Source organism: Carex rostrata, chromosome 2 (genome assembly GCF_964058835.1).
Source record: "Carex rostrata chromosome 2, lpCarRost1.2, whole genome shotgun sequence".
NCBI lineage: Eukaryota > Viridiplantae > Streptophyta > Magnoliopsida > Poales > Cyperaceae > Carex > Carex rostrata.
This window is the reverse complement of record NC_135919.1, coordinates 5,040,758-5,062,993: the sequence shown is the minus strand read 5'-3', so window position 1 is coordinate 5,062,993 and position 22,236 is coordinate 5,040,758. Positions and strand designations below refer to the sequence as shown.

The 22,236-nt window shown below is 32.7% G+C and overlaps 2 protein-coding genes across 4 annotated transcripts; one reads left to right on the top strand and one right to left on the bottom strand.

The window, feature by feature from the left end:
- Positions 1-369: 369 nt before the first annotated feature.
- LOC144570423 (uncharacterized) lies at positions 370-3,736 on the bottom strand. Of its 3 annotated transcripts, XM_078320428.1 has the most exons (13): positions 3,510-3,736; positions 3,281-3,424; positions 3,087-3,167; positions 2,837-2,955; positions 2,651-2,752; positions 2,461-2,580; positions 2,306-2,371; positions 2,138-2,204; positions 1,797-1,850; positions 1,369-1,458; positions 1,246-1,278; positions 951-1,144; positions 370-701 (listed from the first exon to the last, which is right to left on the bottom strand). In XM_078320428.1, exons 1-12 carry the CDS (start codon positions 3,603-3,605, stop codon positions 1,025-1,027), a joined length of 1,092 nt encoding a protein of 363 aa, XP_078176554.1. In that variant the 5' UTR covers positions 3,606-3,736; the 3' UTR covers positions 370-701; positions 951-1,024. The 3 variants fall into 3 exon arrangements, with proteins under 3 accessions (XP_078176554.1, XP_078176552.1, XP_078176553.1); XM_078320426.1 differs by having other exon boundaries at positions 1,246-1,458; XM_078320427.1 differs by having other exon boundaries at positions 537-676; positions 1,246-1,458.
- A 10,237-nt stretch (positions 3,737-13,973) lies between these two features.
- LOC144567366 (uncharacterized) lies at positions 13,974-15,074 on the top strand. Its single transcript, XM_078317493.1, has one exon. The coding sequence runs from the start codon at positions 13,974-13,976 to the stop codon at positions 15,072-15,074; it is 1,101 nt and encodes a 366-aa protein (XP_078173619.1).
- Positions 15,075-22,236: the final 7,162 nt, after the last annotated feature.

Below are 22,236 nucleotides of genomic sequence, written 5' to 3'. Positions count from 1 at the left end.
ATTGATTCCATTCCCATTTGACTCTTATAATTTAAAAACCTGACTATGTCCCTGTAAATATTGGCAACTGGAACTAAGTTTTAATTATTATTTTTATTTTAAATAGCACCTAATAGAAAATTTATAACTTATCATCATAACACTAAATCTTCCAAGTTATTTCAAGATTTTAATAATAGAGTTGAACTGTGTATGCTGTTAACTTGGTTATGTTTACCAACTCTACCAAGATTGTTGTTTTTCTAACAATTTCTATTAACTGATCTGATTGTGGGAATCATCTGTGATTCTGTGTAATTCTTCACCTTTACAAAAGTGAATTGTGAAAATGTAGTCTATTTACATTACACTGCAAGCATGGCAAGTTCATTCTATACTAGTAGAACACATTTTATATATTCGTATTTGTTCATACAGTTAACGGTCTACAAGTCACAATTCGAATAAAAAAATAAGGGTTGCCAAGCTGCATCTTTTTTCCAGGGGAAAAAAGAAGGCACAAAATCACCTGACATAACTAATCAACAAAAAAGGGGTCCTGTCATGAGATCTTCTTCTCTTCAAAGTATATACAGAAAGTTAATAATGTTAATTGGAAAAAAGCTTCCAAGGGGCCGTGTTTCTTCAAAATTACTGAAATGGTGTTGAGTCGAACAATAGTTGAGACAGCTTCTATCTAGGTCATACAGCAAAAATATTATCTGCAATGTGAAGTTCAAATTTCAAATGTGTAAAAAGCACCATTTTACATTGTTACATTCTTTTCATTGATTTAATCTTTTTTTTTAACATTCAGTATTCTTTGTAAAAATGAACTATATGTGTCTTAGCATTGAACCTCAAAATTAAATACATAAATGAAACATCCTAATTATGCTATAATTGGAATTAGACACCTGACAGCTGACGAGACCTAGCCTTTGCAAGAAAAAAAAATGTTGAGTAACTACCTTCAAGCATGAGATGTTAGCATTTCAACCATACTTTCAAAACTTCGACATATTAGAGTGGTTGAGATCAAGCTTCATCTCTGTCTTCTCACCGGAAAATTTTGAAAAGGGTCCCTCCAACTCTTATCCTCTTGAACAGCCTTGTTCCATCTCTCTTTAAACTTTTTCAACTCAGCTGTAGACTGCCTTCTCACCTATTAACAGCCAATTATATTAGCACCTGTGATTAGTTAACTTCTTCTATTGTTTCCTTCTTTTTTTTGGCATTTTGTGATATGGGAACATAAATTCTTACCATAGTTCTCAAATCCAAGCTTCTTCCAATTGGCTGCAAGAGAAAAAGATAAGATATTACATTCTCAGCTTCCCGAATAAAATTCAAAATCTGGCATGCTCCTTGATTGAAAATAAAAGATACCTTATTTGGAGAAGGGCCTCCCAAGGTAGGAATCCCTTGATGAACAACAAATTCTTTATCTATAACACCAACTTTCTTTGTTCTGTCCCCCTAAAAATCATATTAATTTCCCATTCAATAAGTGTGCAACATTCATTTCGTGCTTATAAATAGAAAAAGGAGAAGAATATAGGAAAACAAGAAACAAACAAATATATACCAGTAAACAACAATGGCATTTTCTATTAAAGAGTATATTATTAGTTTTACCTAATAATATTGAAAAACCAGAAAAAGGCTCAATAGCTTAGTAAAAGATTGTTAGATAACACTTTTGAGCAACTTCGTAGAATATTACAAGTCTTGTACAATGTTTCCAATATTACATGTCTGGTATGAAATTATCAAGATTTGTTTACATGGAGAGAGCTTAGCAAGAAAATATTTACCTGAGCACAATAACCAAGCTTCATGTCCAAGCCCCAACCATGAATCAAGTCATTCTGCATATAAATATACTATTGATACTCTAATAGGCAAAAAAAATAATAAAAAAAATACTAACCAAGAAGATCGACCAACTTTGTTGATTTCTTATTACCCACAACTTTCAAATAAAATAAATTAATGGATGAATAAGCTCCAGCAATAGAAATTTGTTGATAACTTTATTTTTACTAGTATGAATACAAGTATGAAGTTTTAGTGTTCAAATTGCAAATAAACCCAGAGCAAGCTAATTGAATTTGCTTTCTCAAAAATAGTAGTAATTTAGTAATTGAAATTGGACCTGGATGAGATGCCAAACACAATGCCATGCAGCTTGAGAGAAAACTGGCGCCATGCCTTCAACCCACCTAAAAGAACACCAAATAACAGCATAATAATTAATAAGAGCTCAAGATCAAATTTGAAGTGATTGCACAAAAGAACAGCAAATAACAGCATGAAGAATTACCCAGTGCAAGGAGGTCCTTTACTCTCGGAAGAACAATTCAGACTACCATGCTTAGAATATATTCGTCTGAGATAAGAAAACAAATCAAACATAAAAAAACTGCACCAAGCAATTAAAATAGCATAATATAGAGGTCAAGATCCACAAAACTTCACCTATGTACTCTTTTCCTTTGATTTCGTACTGTTATCCGGTGGTGTATGTCAGTTGATTTGTTTGGGTCAAGTGCCGGCTGTGAAATTTCAAGACCTTCAGATAGCATTATCTCTAAGTACCTGAAACATATTTGTCAATAATAATAATATTTTTCAAACATAAAACCAGAAGCAAGAATCAAGATAGTACCTTTTAGGGTTAAAATTATCAACACCAAGATCCTCATCCCACAAAAATATATGGTCATACATAGATACCACATCAGGATGCAAAAATCTTTTCGCAAACCACCTGAGTAAAAAATTTGCATCATAAATTTTTCTATTAGAATTGAGGAAGATAAATTTTTTAAAAGGAGTTTGCAAAATTATGTACCATTTAGTTTGATTCTGAGCAACTATATGAATAGCCTTGTTATTCCAGCTCAGGTCTACCCACCCATCCACATTTCCATCATAGTGAAAAAGTATAACCGAGCAATTCTCCATCACAAACTAACAGTAAAAAAATAATTATTAGGATGAAATAATGTCAATAACTGTATGTCTGGTACAGAACTGATACAACTGTTACTCAAAAACATGATATTTAAGGATAAAAATCTCTAATGGTTGTTATAACAAACCTTATTGACAATACGGTTCACGTTTTGCTTTTGGGAGATGCCAACGGCCATGGCCAAAAGCGCATTGCAACTACCACTATCCTGTATTTACAGAAAATACAGGGGTTAGAAGGGAAAATACCCACCTCAGAAAGTTACCAAAGAAACAAGAGAGTTTTCGGTAATTCAAGGAGGGAAAGAAAGCGAATAGTTACTTTCGTTGACCTAGATTTCTCCCACAGTGGCCTCAATTCTAGGTTAGATGTTTTTTCGACTATGCCACGAGGTAGCCCCTCAAGCCCTCTCCTCCATCTCTCCTGTTGCTGTCCTCCCTTGAACTCGCTTGCTCTCAAATCAATCTGAAGCCAAGAAAAATCCGAGGGGATAGTTAGAAAATTGAATAAAAGTGAAAACATTGAAAGAAAAAAAAGGAAAAATCAAGACCTTGAGATGCTCGTGCTGGATTTTAATGGTGGCGATTAGCACGAAGGCCATGAAAACTGCCACGAAACCAAACGAGGTTCGTGGCTTGATTTTCATAATTTCAATGTATTTTGAAGATTTTATTATCTTCACCTTCTATCACTATTTTTCTTTTTTCCTTTCCTTTTTCTTTTGTTTCTCCCCAAAATAAAACGAAAGGGGAGGAGATGAAAGAGGAGAGAGCACCGCGGTTTTGTTTTGTTTAGGTAAAACAAGGACAAAGGAGTAGTAATTTATACATGCACCTGTTTCACGAACGACTATAATTATAGTATAGTCGGTGAGTATAATGGGACCGACTTGTCGGTTACATTTAGCATCGTCTAATTTGTCATGCGTTTTTTATTGAGGTTATGGTGTTCGGTGCGCAAATGTGCAGCAGGCACAGCAAAATCACGTGATTCCTTATGTGGATCCAAACACCGAATAGCAGCTCGGAAGCCCTTAGATCAATGACACGTGTCAAATGAGCTAAGATTCCTCGTCCTTGATGCTGACACGTGTCAATGTCAAAGAATCTTCAGTATATCTATGTAGAGACAATAGTGTAGACAGATTTACAATGGATATTTTATTGTGTGAGAAACTATCACTCATGTGTTTACACGAGTAATGTAACATAAAATCACATGCATCGGCTAACGAGCTTTTTCTTTTTCTTTATCCGTATTTTTCGGTAAAGTATAGAGAGTCATGGAAAAATTAATTGTTTGAAAAGATACTTTTTCGGAAGTTCTCTTTTTAGTTCGAATTTTGTATATAAATGTTATGGCAAATTTATGCCAAATTTATACCGAAAATCTAAATACATAATTCAGCAAATGTTATTTGAACGTCAGCATGCTATTATAGTTTGTGATATTTCTGGAAAGCGAAAAATAATTGTTCCTTATTAGAATTTGGATTAGAAAAAAAAACAATATATGTATATTAAAGAATTAAAATATAATATTTTTATTTTGGTAGACATGATGAGGATTTTTAATTCCTTTTCTTTTACCCAGAAGGTCTCGTACCAAATATGAATGGTTGATTATACATTGGACGGTTCAGATGAATTCTGATTATAATTTTCTATCTGCTGCTAGAGCATATAAATTAGCAATTCTTTTACAAATTCAAATTTTAGGTGATAATTTTATTTGCAATTACAACTATGTAGATAGTTTCATAAATATAAACATTTTTTAAATGAAATAACTTTCAAAACGTGGTGTTCGGAAAACAAAAATTAATATCTGACATGTATGAGAATTTCTTTTTCAATTTCAATCAAAATTAATTACATTAGTGCATTGCATTTAAAATTATTTTCAAATTACTTTCAATTATATTTATTCTAATTTCAGTCTAAATTTTTGAACTGTTCAATTAAAAATCATGTTTGTAAATAGTTTTTGGAAGGCTTATATTTCATTTTTTTTACATATTGAGTAGTTGTAATGTAACTATTTGGTGATTCATGTAATGTAACTATATTGTTCACTCAACCCCATTTCAGTAATTTTGAAGAAACACGGCCCCTTGGAAGCTTTTTCCCAATTACCATTGTTGACTTTCAGTTTATACTTCGAATATAAGAAGGGCTCATTAGAAATTGTGTCAACTGATTTTGTGCCCCTTGCAAAAGATGCAGCTAGAGTGGGAAAAACGTGCCGTGTCGTGATCAAAATGTCAAGGAATGGTCATGGCACGTGAATGATTATGCTACATGAGTCATGTTGTGTTTAAATGTGCCGTGACCAAATGTGACTCGTGTGACCATTTGATCATAATTTATATTATTTTATTTAAGATTCACCATTTAGTCAAGATCTAACGGTTCTAATTACACGCGACTCACGTGACCAGGTGTCGTGTCGTAACTAGGTTTTTCATGTGCCGTGCCATGCCAAGTTTTCAAAAATGGTCACGGCACGTAACCAACACGCGTGTCATGCTCTTCCTTATCGTAACTGTACCGTAATCACATCGTAACCATACCATTCTGTTACCAACACGCGTGTCGTGCTCTTCCTTACCATTATTTTTTGGGTAAATTTCGCTGTAGGTCACTAAACTTTGTTATTTGTCACGAATTGGTCACTCAAGTTTGATTTGTCCCTTTTGAGTCACTCAACTTTGTTATTTGTCCCAATCAAGTCCCTCTATATTTTTCCATCCAAAATTTTAACGGAATATGCTAATTCCGTTAGTATTTTGGATGAAATATGCTCATTCCGTTAATATTTTGGATGAAATTAATATATTCCGTTAAAATTTTGGATGAAAAATTATAGAGAGACTTGATTGTGACAAATAACAAAGTTGAGTGACTCAAAATGGACAAATCAAATTTGAGTGACCAATTCGTGACAAATAACAAAGTTTAGTGACCTACAGCGAAATTTACCCAAAAAATAATGGTAAAACTTGTGAAAATACTTCAGACTGAAATATAATTTTGGTTCGGGAAAAAAAAAATTTAGGACCGAAATGTCATTTCGGTTCCTATGATTTTTTGTAAAAAATAATTAAGTTGGTTTGATAAAATATTGATTTTTATTTACGGTTTTAAAAAATTTCCCAAGTTGTGCCCAAGTATGGAATAAGACGTAAATATCTGGATCAAAAATATCCACGGCAACACGCGCAATTGTCTCTTTTAAGTCAAAAGATATTAATATGGCCTAAAATACTCTGATTCAGGTATTCAGCCATTGGCATCCATTGCTATTTGATTCATTTTATTTTTTAATGGCATTTCTTTCATCTGACGTACATTGCGGTCCTAATGGCATTTCTTTCATCTGACGTACACGCGCATCTGACGTATATATGTAGGAAAAGTAGTGGTTTGCTAAACCCGTTAGGGGTTGAACCCGTTTTGCCCGGCCCGTACCCGTTACCCGTGGTATCCGTACCCGTTGCCCGGGTACAAACGGGTAGACGGGTAGACGGGTACGGGTAATAAACGGACCGGACAACATAATTTTGAAAAAAACCCGTTGTACCCGTACCCGTACCTGACCCGTTACAAAATTTGAATTTCAAAATTTTTTTGGCGGCACCCTATAGAATTCAGATCCAGTGCAATACCTGACTTTGTAGAATGAGATCTGAGTCATCAATTTTAATTTGGCATGAATCTCAAAACGGACCCCTATATCTAAACTCCATCTGGGATGTCTTTTAACTTGGCACGAATCTCAAAGCATAAAAATTCAGAAAAAAACAGAAAAGAAAAAAACAAAAAAAAAAAAAACCGCCCGTACCCGGGATACCCGTACCCGTCAACCCGCAACGGGTACGGGTAATAAACGGATAGGGTAGTGGTTTTGGGAAAACTACCCGTCTACCCGTTGCGGGTTGTACCCGTACCCGTCCTACCCGTCTACCCGCCCTACCCGTTACCCCTAACGGGTTACCCGGAACGGGTCACGGGTAACCCGTTAGCAAACCACTAAGGAAAAGTACTATTAGATAGGATGCATATTCCTATTCCCTTTTATATTTATACGTACTTGTACCTCTGTTTTAGTTTGTTGAAACGTTCAGTTGTATTATTAGAATGCTAATTAAACATGAATTGCGTACCTATGTATGTATACAGGCGTGAAGAATATTCTTCATTATTTTTACTGATATATATATATATATATATATATATATAGTATGGCTAACGCGCTTCCTCTAGCATATGGGCCGAAATGCTTCTGGTGAAAAGTTGAAATTTCAAAATCCAAAAAGTCGATCTGAACCGTTCATCTTCTTCTCCATATTAATATCTGCTTGGAGACCAAATTTTACATTTTTCTGAAATTTTTTACTATTTATTAAGCCATTTTGAAAATCACTGATCCAACGGTGGCTTACCAAACAGTAAAAATCAGAAGCTACCGTTGGATCAGCGATTTTCAAAATGGCTTAATAAATAGTAAAAAATTTCAGAAAAATGTAAAATTTGGTCTCCAAGCAGATATTAATATGGAGAAGAAGATGAACGGTTCAGATCGACTTTTTGGATTTTGAAATTTCAACTTTTCACCAGAAGCATTTCGGCCCATATGCTAGAGGAAGCGCGTTAGCCGTACTCTATATATATATATATATATATATATATATTATGTTGTTTAGTATGTTTATTATAAAGGAAAAACAGAGAACTTATTAAATTTGTACATTTAGGTTCAGTTGTAGATGCTTAATTAAAATATATCCAATTGGATCATCAAATATCATACTTCTCTAACAATTTCTTAAAAATATTGGCTCTGTTTGCATTTATTGTGTCATATGCTCAAAATTAATTAGATGCTTAACTACTACAAATTTGATGAGAATATATAAATAGAAAGAACAATCATCAGGAAGATTATTAAGATGCTTAACTGCTTAAAATCTGATGAGAATTGATGGAAAGCACAATTCATTGGTAAATATTAAACAACAGGAATGACAACAATTACCATGGGGACACCCAACAAAACCAAGATAGTCAGGTCATGTGATCCGAATTCAATAATCACAGATGCGACTTTTAAAATTATAGGAGCCAAGCATGAATTTGAGTCAATTATATAAATTTTTCTGTTACGAATGAATCAAAATTTACAATGTTGATATCATTATATCATTTTATCCTGAACTATATAATAGGAAATAAAAATAAGAGAAAAGTACACAAACTTTGAAAAAAAGAACATTGACTTCGTTCATTTATTTATAGTTACTGTGTGCAGTCAGTTTTCTTTCCTGGTCGAAGTAGATTTGTTTGTTTTTTAATCTCAAGTTGAATTTTTTTTTAAAAACTATAAATAAAATATATTATTTTACCAAATCAGCTTAATTATTTTTACAAAAATGATAAGAAATGAAATACCATTTCGGTCCGATTTTTTTTTTTTTGGGACCAAAATGACATTTCGATCTTAATCATTTTCACAGATTTCGATAAAAAAATAATGATAAAGCTTGTGAAAACATTTCGGACCGAAATGACATTTCTGTTCCAATTTTTTTTTTCTTTTTTTTGGACCAAAATGTTATTTTAGTTGTTATAATTTTTGTTTAAAAACTATCAAGTCGATTTAGTAAAATATTGATTTTTACTTGTGGTTTTTAAAAAAAATTCCCCAAGTTGTGCCGAAGTATCGAATAAGACGTAAATATCTGGATCAAAAATATCCACGGCAACACGCGCAATTGTCGAAAGACAAAAGATATTAATGATCGAAGATATTAATATGGTCATATGGGTTCGCTAAGGTTTCTACAAGTGTGGCTCACATACCTAGATTTCAGGATTTCAGCACACGGAATTTACTCTTCGAGTCTAAACTTTTGATTCAGGCATTTAGTCATTGGCATCCATTGCTATTTGATTCATTTTATTTTTGAATGGCATTTCTTTCCTCTGACGTACATTGCGGTCCTAATTGACAATTATTCTAAGTTACAATATCTACTAGACGATAAACGAATAGATATCACAGTATAATCACCACCGACAGCGAGACAGGCTGTCACTACTAATAAAATAATATATATATATATTTTTATAGATAGTCGAGTCTACGAATTTATCTGCACCAATAAAATGTGCATTTTTATCGTCTCAGGTGCCTCTGGTAATGGCGTAAATTAGCATAAATTAATTAAGGTCAAAATATAAATAGAGGATGTTATTATAAATTAGCATAAATTAAGGTTAAATAAATATTAAAAAAATAAGTAGTATGGCTGCATCTACGCCTCTGTCGTTTTTCTCTTTCGTTTTCCCTCCGCTTTCGTTCTTCTCAGCCGTATTTCTCACTAGGTGCTGTTTTGTTAGTTGTAACCGAACTGATCTGAACACCCCTAACTTGAATGCTCTCAAGGTGTTTGGTACATTACTCCAACCAAAATTTCAATGCTGTGTAAGATAGCTATTACATAAGCACGCATGAAAAATGGTATCAATAGTATCTTTTGTGACATAGATAGCATGACAAACCAGTATACCTAATGCATTGAATATGAAGCTCCTTTTCTTTCAAATAATCTACCAGTAACATGCTTTTGAACTTTTGAAGTGGTGAAAAGCTAAAATTTTGAGGAAAATGCAATGTATTTATTCTTATGACCGTCAAATTCTTATAAGTTTTAACTGGAGTGTCAAATCTCACAATTTGTTAATATAACTTATGCAGTTAAAATAGAAGAACCTGTCGTTCCTGTTTTTATGTACCTTCTTAATTTCATTTCATCTCTTATCAATCTACCTTACACTCTTGGCATTTTCTACAACATTTGTTTTGTCATCTTTTTATACACATCAGTTTACAATCTCTGTCATCTTACTGTTTGCTCTTGTTTCATTTCATCAGGACCCTGACTGACTCAGTTGAAACAACTTGAAGCGAAATGGCACGTGCAACTCTCCCTTTCACCAAGCCGATAAGATCAATCCCATCAATACAAAACTGCAAAAACTTCATCGCTTGGAAAGGCACCAGCACCTCGTTGCACCGAGTCACACCCCGGCCTTCTCTGCCGTGCTTCTCATATGCACCACTTCTTCAGCCTTACCAGTACCAGTAGTCTCGCACCTCACCTCGTCAGATGTGCCCCAGAGGTCTGATGAGTGGTTTGCCTTACCATATTACTATATGCCTCAAGTGCAAGGGCAAATGGAAATAATGAATCGGGGGTGGGTAGATTTGTTCTGTTGGACCCGAACTGGTAGCTGATTCACAGGATTTTGCACGATTTCTGGTTTTGACATGTGGAGCCCGTCAGACAGGCTTTTTGATGGGAAAGGTGGACCATGCAAAGGCATTTGAGCCCCAGCCGAAACGCGCACAAACCAATTTGGTACATTTTAAGAGTCGAAAGCTTGCTGTTGAGGCGAAGCTGTTGTGCAAGGACATTGCTGATCATGTTCAATTAATTCTTCAAGGAAAGATTAGTGATTTTTTTTTATTTATGAGTTTGAACTTTGAATGCATGCTGCTCTCTGTACCAGCATTATTTGGGAAGGAGAAGTCCCTGTACCAGCATTATTTGGCAACTAATCTGGAATCCAAAGGAAGGGTTAATATGAAATAAATAATTAATTTTAAGGGCCAATTTGATAGTATCATTAACAAAGGATCAGCTTGAAAGTCTCAAGGGGTCAAGTTTTCAAAAAAAAAGAGAAAGTCTCAAGGGGCCTAAACAGAATTTTGCTGTAAACTTGAGATTTTTTTTATTAAACGTAATTCTTTTCTTAGTTGCCCTTAAAATTATAATGTAGGGCTCTGAGAGGAGCAGCTCTTTTTATTAATTATTTTTCCATATGATAAATTGGCGCTCTTACTAATGCTGTTGTTATTTTTGTTGTTTCCAAAGTATCTTAATTAATGAATGACGTTCATATATTGTCATCAATTATATATAACTATTAACTATAAGTGCGGCATGTCAGAAGTAAAAAACTAAATAAATTTTTTTATTCGGTTCTGTTATAATTTTTCGGACATGAATGCAAATACAGATAATTTCAGTTACAGATACATATTGGATATTGAACGGATAAAAATACGGACCAGATATCAGTCAGATACAAATATAATTTGGATGATTAAAAATAAATTACCAATTAATGTACATTCTGAGAAATAAATAACATTTTACATATCATTTTTTTCATTAATAAATCAAAACTTCGTTAATGCATGTACTGCTTTAAAAAAATTGACGCAAATTCTTTTATCATACATTGCCTCCAGAAATCATTATACGAATATAATTTTTCATTGCATCAAATTGTGTCGATGTACAGCGAAGTTGTTAGTATTTTATAAAGAAAAGTATTTAGTAAAGTAAATTTTGTACGGCGAAGTTATTAGTACTTCCAAATTTCATTGGTGTCATCATAAATTGCCTCCACTTTATGGATCCGAATCTGCTGAAATCTGAGTTCACCCTGAAATCTCTGCAATCTGAATCCAGCCGTCGAACTGTTTCGAGATACGTGCAAGGAAAAACTAGCTGTTTCGAGATGTGTTCTCAAAAAAATTCAATGGCTGGATTTAGGATGGCAGGAATTTCAGGGTAAACAGTACTCGATTTCAGAATTTCAGCTGATTTATTTCCCCACTTTATATGTGGCCAACTATTCATAAAAAAAGTAAAGCAAAAAGGAAAACAAAAGACAAAAAGAAAGTCCTGAATCCAGATACTCTCTTTAGTCCCACTATTATCAGCTCTGAATTCAATTTGTATCTGCTTAGAATCCGAATTCAGATAAACGGATTCGGATATTTTCTGAATTTGGATCCAGATATTATCTCAATATGCTAGCGCAATTAATAGATGACCTTTTATACGTACGTGAAGATTGCTTTTTTTAGTAGATCAGATCTAATTATGTTGCTTCGAAATAAAAAATACTGTTTATTGCTAAACGGAAGGTGTTATGTACTATAATCTGATTAAAGTACATAAATAGTTTATCATATATATATTTCGATACGGACCAATTTTAGTCGTTACTATATATAAGCTGAGATAGTTATTTATGCTGGCCTATAATTAAGCCAATACACCATGTTTGGTTGTGGCCTAAATGGTGGAATAAGGAGTTTAGGCCTCGTTATTCCACCAAACGTGCCTTAAATGAGCCGGCCTAAGATGGCATAAGCCGATATTTAGGCCGGCCTAAATTAAGCCACCTCACATGGTGGTTTAATTTTTATTCCACCTCGTGGCCTAACTTGAATGATTATAATAATATTTTATTTGTATATAATTAGTATATTATTGTTAATAATTATTATTAGTATATAATTAATATCTTATATTATTAATATATTAAATAATTATTATAATAATATTATATAATTAATATACTTTTATTAATATTTATTATTAATAAATAATTATATAATTATTATGTTATATTGTTAATATATTAATATTGTGTAATTAGTATCTTATTAACGATATATAACTATATAATTAATATGTTATATTTTTAATATATTGAATAATTATTATAATAATATTATAATATATTAATATTATACAATTAGTATCTTATTATTAATATATAATTAATACCCTATATTGTTAATATATTAAATAATTATTATAATAATATAAAAATATATTAATATTATATAATTAATATTTTCTTATTAATAATTATTATTAATATGTAATTATATAATTAATATGTTATACTGTTAATATATTAAATAATTATTATAATAATATTACAATATATTATAGTTGTTATTAATATATTAATATCATATAATTAGTATCTTATTATTAATAATTAATAATTATTAATAATTAATAATTATTAATAATTAATCATTATTAATAATTAATCATTATTAATAATTAATCATTATTAATAATTAATCATTATTAATAATTAATCATTATTAATAATTAATCATTATTAATAATTAATCATTATTAATAATTAATCATTATTAATAATTAATCATTATTAATAATTAATCATTATTAATAATTAATCATTATTAATAATTAATCATTATTAATAATTAATCATTATTAATAATTAATCATTATTAATAATTAATCATTATTAATAATTAATCATTATTAATAATTAATCATTATTAATAATTAATCATTATTAATAATTAATCATTATTAATATAGTAAATCATTATTATAATAATATTATAATATATTATAGTTGTTATTGATATATTAATATTATATAATTAGTATCTTATTATTAATAATTATTACTAATATATATAATTATATAATTAATATTTTATATTGTTAATATATTAAATTATTATTTTAATAAGATTATATAATTAGTAATTATTATTAATTTATAATTATACAACTAATTTTTTATTATTAATAATTATTATTAATATATAATTAATATTTATATTGTTAATATATTAAATAAATTTTATAATAATATATAATATATTACAATTATTATTAATATATTAATATTATATAATTAGTATCTTATTATAAATAATTAACCAATTTAGGTTTTTAAAACTTTAGTCCTCCATCAACTCTAACCAAACAAGAAATAGTTTAAGCTATGGTTTAACTTTAGGCCTCAACCAAACATGAATAATTTTGACCGGCCTAAATTGAAATAACCAACTTAGGCCTCCTTAGCTTTAGGCCACAACCAAACATGGGGTATAATCTGATTAAAGTACATAAATAGTTTATCATATATATCTCGATACGGACCAATTTTAGTCGTTACTATATATATATAAGCTGAGAAAGTTATTTTTACTAGCCTATAATTGAACCAATATTTAAGAGTATGCCTTCCATTTTCCTTTAAGAAGATAGAAGTGCGACATATATATAGTTAACCTTAGTTCTCAACAAAACAAAACTCTAGTCTCTAGCTACTAGCACGTTGATCACCTTGAGGTTTTTGGGCTCCGATCCATGGCAAATTATACAACACACACACCATATCTGCTTACTGCGTGCAACCACAAGGGTAAAAAGAACAGTGCAGGCTTTACCCTGTATAGCATCCCCGATAAACTCGAGTTTGAATTTGACGAACAATTTCTACATGAAAAACTTTTCATTGGCTCGCAATACGGTTGGCTAATGGTGCTTGACCAACACTGCGAGCCTTCCCTCCTCAACCCTTTGACAGGTGAGTCAATAATGCTTCCATCCATCACCACTTTGCCAACAGTGCGCCCCTGCCATTCGATCAGCAGTGATATAGTCTCGTACTTTGGCCGCGATAGCATCATAAGACAAGATTCTCCTTTTCTTGATTATACATTCGATGATTATCTTAGACAAGTCACCTTCATAAAAGTTGTTGTCTCCTGTAATCCTACTTTGGCATTTTCGAACAATAACTTTGTGGTGGCAGCACTTGTTGGTTATTCATCACGACTGGTAGTTGCTAGACCAGGCGAAAGTAGATGGAATCTCTTGCAAGAAAAACAATGGTATATAGACATCATGTTCCGTCAAAATGGCAAACTCCTTTGCTTGACTAATTTTGGAGCTTTACATGAGGTTGAATTTAATGATGCTGGTGATGATTTTGTGATCACTGAGATCTCAGCACAATTTCTTAAGGAGAATGGTATGTTCAAACTGTACCTTGCAGAAGATTGTGCTGGTAGAGTTCTCACAATCCTTAGGAAATATGATTTTATTTCCTTCCCAGAAACTAATGAAGTAAAGTTATTTAGAAAAATTGTTGGCAATAATATTAATAGATCAGAAGAAAGCAAATGGGAACGGGTAAAGGACTTGGATGGACAAGCTATTTTTGTGGGTACCAATGCTTCAGTTACGTTTGCAAAACATGAAATACATGGAGAAATAAAGGAAGATACAGTTTATTTCACTGATGAATGGTGGGATTATGCAACAGGCGATGAGGCAAGGAGTTGGCCCCGCGATATTTGTGCTTACAACTTGACGGACAACTCCATTAAGCCGTGCTGTCCCAATGAGCATCGGCAATGCACATGGCCCTTGCCAATCTGGATTCATTTATCAAACTCAATCTGATATTTATATGTAGGAAAAGTACTATTAGATAGGATGCACATTCCTATTCCCTTTTATATTTATACGTACTTGTACCTCTGTTTTAGTTTGTTGAAACGTTCAGTTCTATTATTAGAATGCTAATTAAACATGAATTGCGTACCTATGTATGTATACAGGCGTGAAGAATATTCTTCATTATTTTTACTGATATATATATTATGTTGTTTAGTATGTTTATTATAAAGGAAAAACAGAGAACTAATTATTAAATTTGTACATTTAGGTTCAGTTGTAGATGCTTAATTAAAATACTAGTATCATACCCGTGCGTTGCAACGGGGACATTATAAGAAACAAATATATCAATAAAAATAATAATTATCTAAAAATTAAAACACATGTTAATAGAAAATTTATATGATTATGTATTTTTAATTAACTTTAATCGTGATCTCTGATAACAATTTGATGATGTGATGATTCTTTATTTTTAAGTACCAATGATATCAAATAATAGCTCGATTCGAATCTAATATCAAATATCATACAACAATTCAATATCAACATATAATATGATATCAAATAATAGCTCGATTCGAATATAATATCAAATATCATACAACAATTCAATATCAACATATAATATGATATCAAAAAACATAAATAAAAAGTGTTATCGTTTGTATGTATAGGATGTATACACACACACACACACATATTATAAGAAAAATATATATTCACACACATGTTCCAATTTATATTCTTCTTTGTTTACAATTTAGAATACACACACACACACATTGATATATTATATATTGAAAATATATTCTAAATTGCCCACACCAATATGTATAGAAACAAAAAAAGAAAAATAAGGAAATTAAAAAAAAATGATTTTCATTGTGATTCGTATAGAAACGAAGAAGTAAGGAAACAATAAATAAGAAAATGGAAGGTGGAGTCTTCTCAATTGAAGAAGAAAAAAAATATGGAAATAAAGGAATAAGGAAACAAATAAATATATAGCTATATTTCAGAATTTGTTCAATTTAAATTATAACGTATCGTGTGGCAGCACATGTGGTGGGTATGTTTTTAACTAAATTTAGACTTCTATACATAAAAGAGATGCATTTAATTAAAAGAAGACAAATTATGTAATTGGAGAGCTGAGATCAAATCCGAAGTTTCATCTCTCAATCGTAGCTGTTGGCGGATCGGACACCCAACGTGCATAATAATAGAATGGAGATATCCAAATTATACTAAACAAAAATGACAACAATTGGATCATCAATATCATACTTCTCTAACAATTTCTTAAAAATACTGGCTCTGTTTGCATTTATTGTGTCATATGCTCAAAATTAATTAGATGCTTAACTACTACAAATTTGATGAGAATATATAAATAGAAAGAACAATCATCAGGAAGATTATTAAGATGCTTAACTGCTTAAAATCTGATGAGAATTGATGGAAAGCACAATTCATTGGTAAAAATTAAACAACAGGAATGACAACAATTACCATGGGGACACCCAACAAAACCAAGATAGTCAGGTCATGTGATCCGAATTCAATAATCACAGATGCGACTTTTAAAATTATAGGAGCCAAACATGAATTTGAAATTTTTCTGTTACGAATGAATCAAAATTTACAATGTTGATATCATTATATCATTTTATCCTGAACTATATAATAGGAAATAAAAATAAGAGAAAAGTACACAAACTTTGAAAAAAAGAACATTGACTTCGTTCATTTATTTATAGTTACTGTGTGCAGTCAGTTTTCTTTCCTGGTCGAAGTAGATTTGTTTGTTTTTTAATCTGAAGTTGATTTTTTTTTAAAAACCATAAATAAAATATATTATTTTACCAAACCAGCTTAATTATTTTCATTTTTACAAAAATGATAAGAACTGAAATACCATTTCGGTCCGATTTTTTTTTTTTTGGGACCAAAATGACATTTCGATCTTAATCATTTTCATAGATTTAGATAAAAAAATAATGATAAAGCTTGTGAAAACATCTCGGACCGAAATGACATTTCTGTTCAAATTTTTTTTTTCTTTTTTTGGATCAAAATGTCATTTTAGTTGTTATAATTTTTGTTTAAAAACTATCAAGTCGGTTTAGTAAAATATTGATTTTTACTTGTGGTTTTTAAAAAAAATTCCCCGAGTTGTGCCGAAGTATCGAATAAGACGTAAATATAGGGGTGTCAATGGGTACGGTACGGGTCGGGTGGAGACATTTTCATACCCATACCCATTAAAATTGATCTTACCCATACCCTACCCATACCCATTAAAAATTGATCTTACCCTACCCTACCCTACCCTTACCCGTTAATATTATCGGGTAACGAAACGGTAACGGGTGAATAACGAATAATACTAGTATAATAATTAGTTTTATTATATTTTACAAATTAAACATCAAAAAGACAAAAACTCATTCACATATATAATTGCATTTCTAATAAAAAATAAAATAAATGTGCAATCAATTCCAACTAAATTATTTTTTATAAAGAATAATAATTTAAAAACACGAATATACATTTAATTGGGTTGGAAATTAAATTAAATATACATTTAAGTGGGTTGAAAATTGAATTGAATATATATTTGGATTTTATAATTACCCTATAGGGTAACGGGTACGAAATAGTCATTACCCATATCCTTACCCATTTATTTAACGAAAAAAAATTCTTACCCATATCCATACCCAATAAGCTAACGAAAAAAAAAACTTACCCATACCCGCCTTATCGAATACGATACGGGTCGGGTAAACGGCTAAAAAGGTACCATTGACACCCCTAGCTAAATATCTGGATCAAAAATATCCACGGCAACACGCGCAATTGTCTCTTTTAAGTCAAAAGATATTAATGAAGATATTAATATGGCCTAAAATACTCTGATTCAGGCAATCAGCCATTGGCATCCATTGCTATTTGATTCATTTTATTTTTTAATGGCATTTCTTTCATCTGACGTACATTGCGGTCCTAATCGACAATTCTTCGAAATTACAATATCTACTAGACGATAAACGAATAGATATCACAGTATAATCACCACCGACAGCGAGACAGGCTGTCACTACTGATAAAATAATATATATTTACAGATAAAATAATATATATCTACCAGACAGGCTGTCACTACTGACGAATTTATCTGCACCAATAAAGTCGGACATATATAACTTATATCAAATGTGCATTTTTATTGTCTCAGGTGCCTCTGGTAATGGCGTCATTCATTTTATTTTGTAAATCGTACTTATTCAAAATATAAATAGAGGATGTTATTATAAATTAGCATAAATTAAGGTTAAATATAAAAAAATTAAGTAGTACGGCTGCATCTACGCCTCTCTCGTTTTCCTCTTTCGTTTTCCCTCCGCTTTCGTTCTTCTCAGCTGTATTTCTCACTAGGTGCTGTTTTGTAACCAAAAAATGGTATCAATAGTGTGTATCTTTGTATGGCATAGATAGCATGACAAACCAGTATACTTATTGCATTGAATTTAAAGTTCTTTTTCTTTCAAATAATCTACCAGTAACATGCTTTAGAACTTTTGAAGGTGGTGAAAACTCATGAAAAGCCAAAATTTTGAGGAAAATGCAATGTATTTATTTTTATGACCTTCAAATGCTTATAAGTTTTAACTGGAGTGTCAAATCTCACAATTTGTGAATATGACTCATGCAGTTAAAATAGAAGAACCTGTCTTTCATGTTTTTATGTACCTTCTTTCATTTCATCTCTTATCAATTAATCTACCTTACACTCTTGACATTTTTTACAACATTTGTTTTGTCATCTTTTTATACACATCAGTATACAATCTCTGTCATCTTACTGTTTGCTCTTGTTTCATTTGAAACAACTTGAAGCAAATGGCACATGCAACTCTCCCTTTCACCAAGCCGAAACACACACAAATACCTTGGAAAGGCACCAGCACCTTGTTGCACCGAGTCACACCCCGGCCTTCTCTGCCGCTTCTCCTATGCACCACCTCTTCAGCCTTACCAGTTCTAGTAGTCTCACACCTCACCTCGTCAGATGTGCCCCAAAGGTCTGATGAGTGGTTTGCTTTACCATACTACTACATGCCTCAAGTGCAAGGGCAAATGGAAATAATGAATCGGGAGTGGGTAGATTTGTTCTGTTGGACCCGAACTGGTAGCTGATTCACAGGATTTTGCACGATTTCTGGTTTCGATATGTGGAGCCGGTCAGACAGGCTTTTTGATGGGAAAGGTGGACCATGCAAAGGCATTTGAGCCCCAGCCGAAACACGCACAAACCAATTTGGTACATTTTAAGAGTCGAAAGCTTGCTGTTGAGGCGACGCTGTTATGCAAGGACATTGCTGATCATGTTCAATTCTTCAAGCAAAGATTTAGTGATTCTTTATATGAGTTTGAACTTTGAATGCATGCTGCTCTCTGTACCAGCATTATTTGGCAACTAATCTGGAATCCAAAGGAAGGGTCAATATGGAATAAATAATTAACTTTAAGGGTCAATTTAATAGTATCATTAACAAAGGATCAGCTTGAAAGTCTCAAGGGGCCTAAACAGAATTTTGCTGTAAACTTGATATTTTTTTAATTAAACGTAATTCATTTATTTGTTAACTGATCGGCGTAAAAGCGCAACGCAAGTTTCGGTACGCTTGGGGGCGTACCTTTTAAAACCGCGGTTACACCTTCCGATTAGGGTTGCAAGTGTACAACCCTATCGAGGAGTATAATCGGGTATCGATCCACAGGGACGGTTCCCTTATCTAGATATTTACTTATCTCGACTAAAGACTAGAAGTGAGAAAAAGGGGTTTTGGTGTTTAATTTTTCCTAAGGAATCAACTCAAGCAATCACACAATGATATAGAATAGTAAATGTGCAAGAAAAGGTATAAACTGTGTTTTGATTTGGGATAAAAGGTGTTTCAAGGGTTTCAGACTTCATCTCTGATTTGCCTCTAGTGGTACGGCCCTTACCAAGTTGGTACGGCCAGGCCGCACCAACCTGGTATGACCAAGCCGTATGGGGCTTGGTACGGGTAGGCCGCACCACTCTTGTAAGGGCCGTACTGGTTTACCAGAACAGAGCTTACAAGTTCGAGTTGATGCATTTCTTGCTGGTACCTCGTATTAAACTCTTGATAAAGGTTCAATTGACCATACCTAAGGTTCCTAAACCTCAACTCTCGTTTGTTGGTTCAAGATCTAAGTTTTTGGATTCAATTCTTCACCTTCTAGGGTTTCTAAACCTCAACTCTCGTGTTTTGGTCCAGATCCTCTAGTTGATTGATTGGAGATCTAAGGTAACCTCTAATCTGTCGATTAGAGGAGAATTCAACCTTTCGGCTTCAATTCGATCAAGTCTACCTAAAGGGATTGGTTTGGTTGAGAGAAGGCAATGGTCACATGACCTTGTTAGGGTTGATCTACCACTATAGGCACACCACATGCAATCACAGAAACACAAAGCAATCAAGACAAGCAAATTCACAATCAATTCAATCACAAGAGTTCATACAAGATCCAAATCAAGAAAAGCAACACAAATCAAGAAAATCCATCTACAAACCCTAGAAACAAAAGTCTACTACTCACAAGTCATAGATCTGTCCAGATATACAAGAAAATAGATAGAGAAAGTCATGAAAGAACTAGATTGAAGATCGGGAATGGAGAAGGTGTAGATCCGTCGATTCTCGCCTCTTCCTCTTCCTTGATCTTCTCTTCTTGCTCCTTTGCTCTCTTTCTCTCTTTCACTGAGCTCTCAATCTGGAATGAAGTGGAATCCCCGAAAATGGAGAGATCCCCCGCTATATATAGCCTCTGCCAAGATTTGAATTCTGTCAGGCGGCATCTATGTACGGCCCGTACCAAAGTGGTACGGCCAGGCCGTACAAGATGGGAGGGAGGCTGGATCGGCTAAGTCTGGTAAGGGCCGTACCAAATCTGGTAAGGGCCGTACCAAGTCTGGTAAGGGCCGTACCAAATCTGGTAAGGGCCGTACCAAGCCTGGTAAGGGTAGGCCGTACCAAGTCTGGTAAGGGCCGTACCAAGCCTGGTAAGGGCCGTACCAAGGTGGTACGGCCAGGCCGTACCAAGCCTGGTAAGGGTCGTACCAGGGAGTCCAAAAACACCGTTTCTTCGTGTATTTTGCTCCAATCCTGCAGAAAACAAACAAACTCTCAGCAGTACCAAATTCTAAGGATATATCAATGAAATGCACATGATTTTGACAATTTAGAACGTGAATTTGGTACGAAATCAAGTCAAATATAGGCTAAATATGCGAGGTATCAAATTCCCCCAAGCTAAACTCTTGCTTGTCCTCAAGCAAAGATCTGTTTTTGTTACCGGGTTGGACTCTAAATGCAAGTTAAGTTCCTAAATGTGAAAATTTACATGAATTGCTTAAATCAAGAACCTCGAGAATCTTTATGGTATGATTTGGACTTTCCTTGATCAATTTTGATTCACCCCACAAATTGACTAATCAAACTTCAAGTTCTAGAATGTTTCAATACTTGCAAGGCTGAATACTCGAATTGATCAATCTATCATTCTTTTACTAAAATCAAGCTCTCATTTGTGGAGATTTTCCCTTTTTCTCCCCCAAGCTTGGAACAAGCTTAGGTTAGCAAGTCGCGGACTTCGTGTGTTGATATATGCAAAAGTTATTTTTCTTTTCTAAAATTGGGAGACGAGCTCAAAGGCGCCCAATAGGACTTATTGCCAGTACTCTTATTTTCTCCATCTTTTCTTTCTTTCTTTCTTTCTTTTTTTTTTTTAAATTTGGGAGACGAGCTCAAAGGCGCCCAATAGGACTTATTGCCAGTACTCTTATTTTCTCCATCTTTTTATTTTTTATTCTTTTGCTTTTGCACATATACCATGAATACACACATCCATTGGTATTCATTCATACCAATGAATATCCAAATCCCCATTTCCCTATTTAAAAGGCACAGTTCAGTTTCAAAAATTGATTTTTGATACAATTCAAGTTTTCATCCTTTCAAGTTCTCAAAACATCCCTTCCTAATCAGTTCTTTGATCAATTATGGGGTTAGTTCTAATTTTTCAAAGTCATCCAAATCACAACCAAAATTGTTCAAACAAGTCC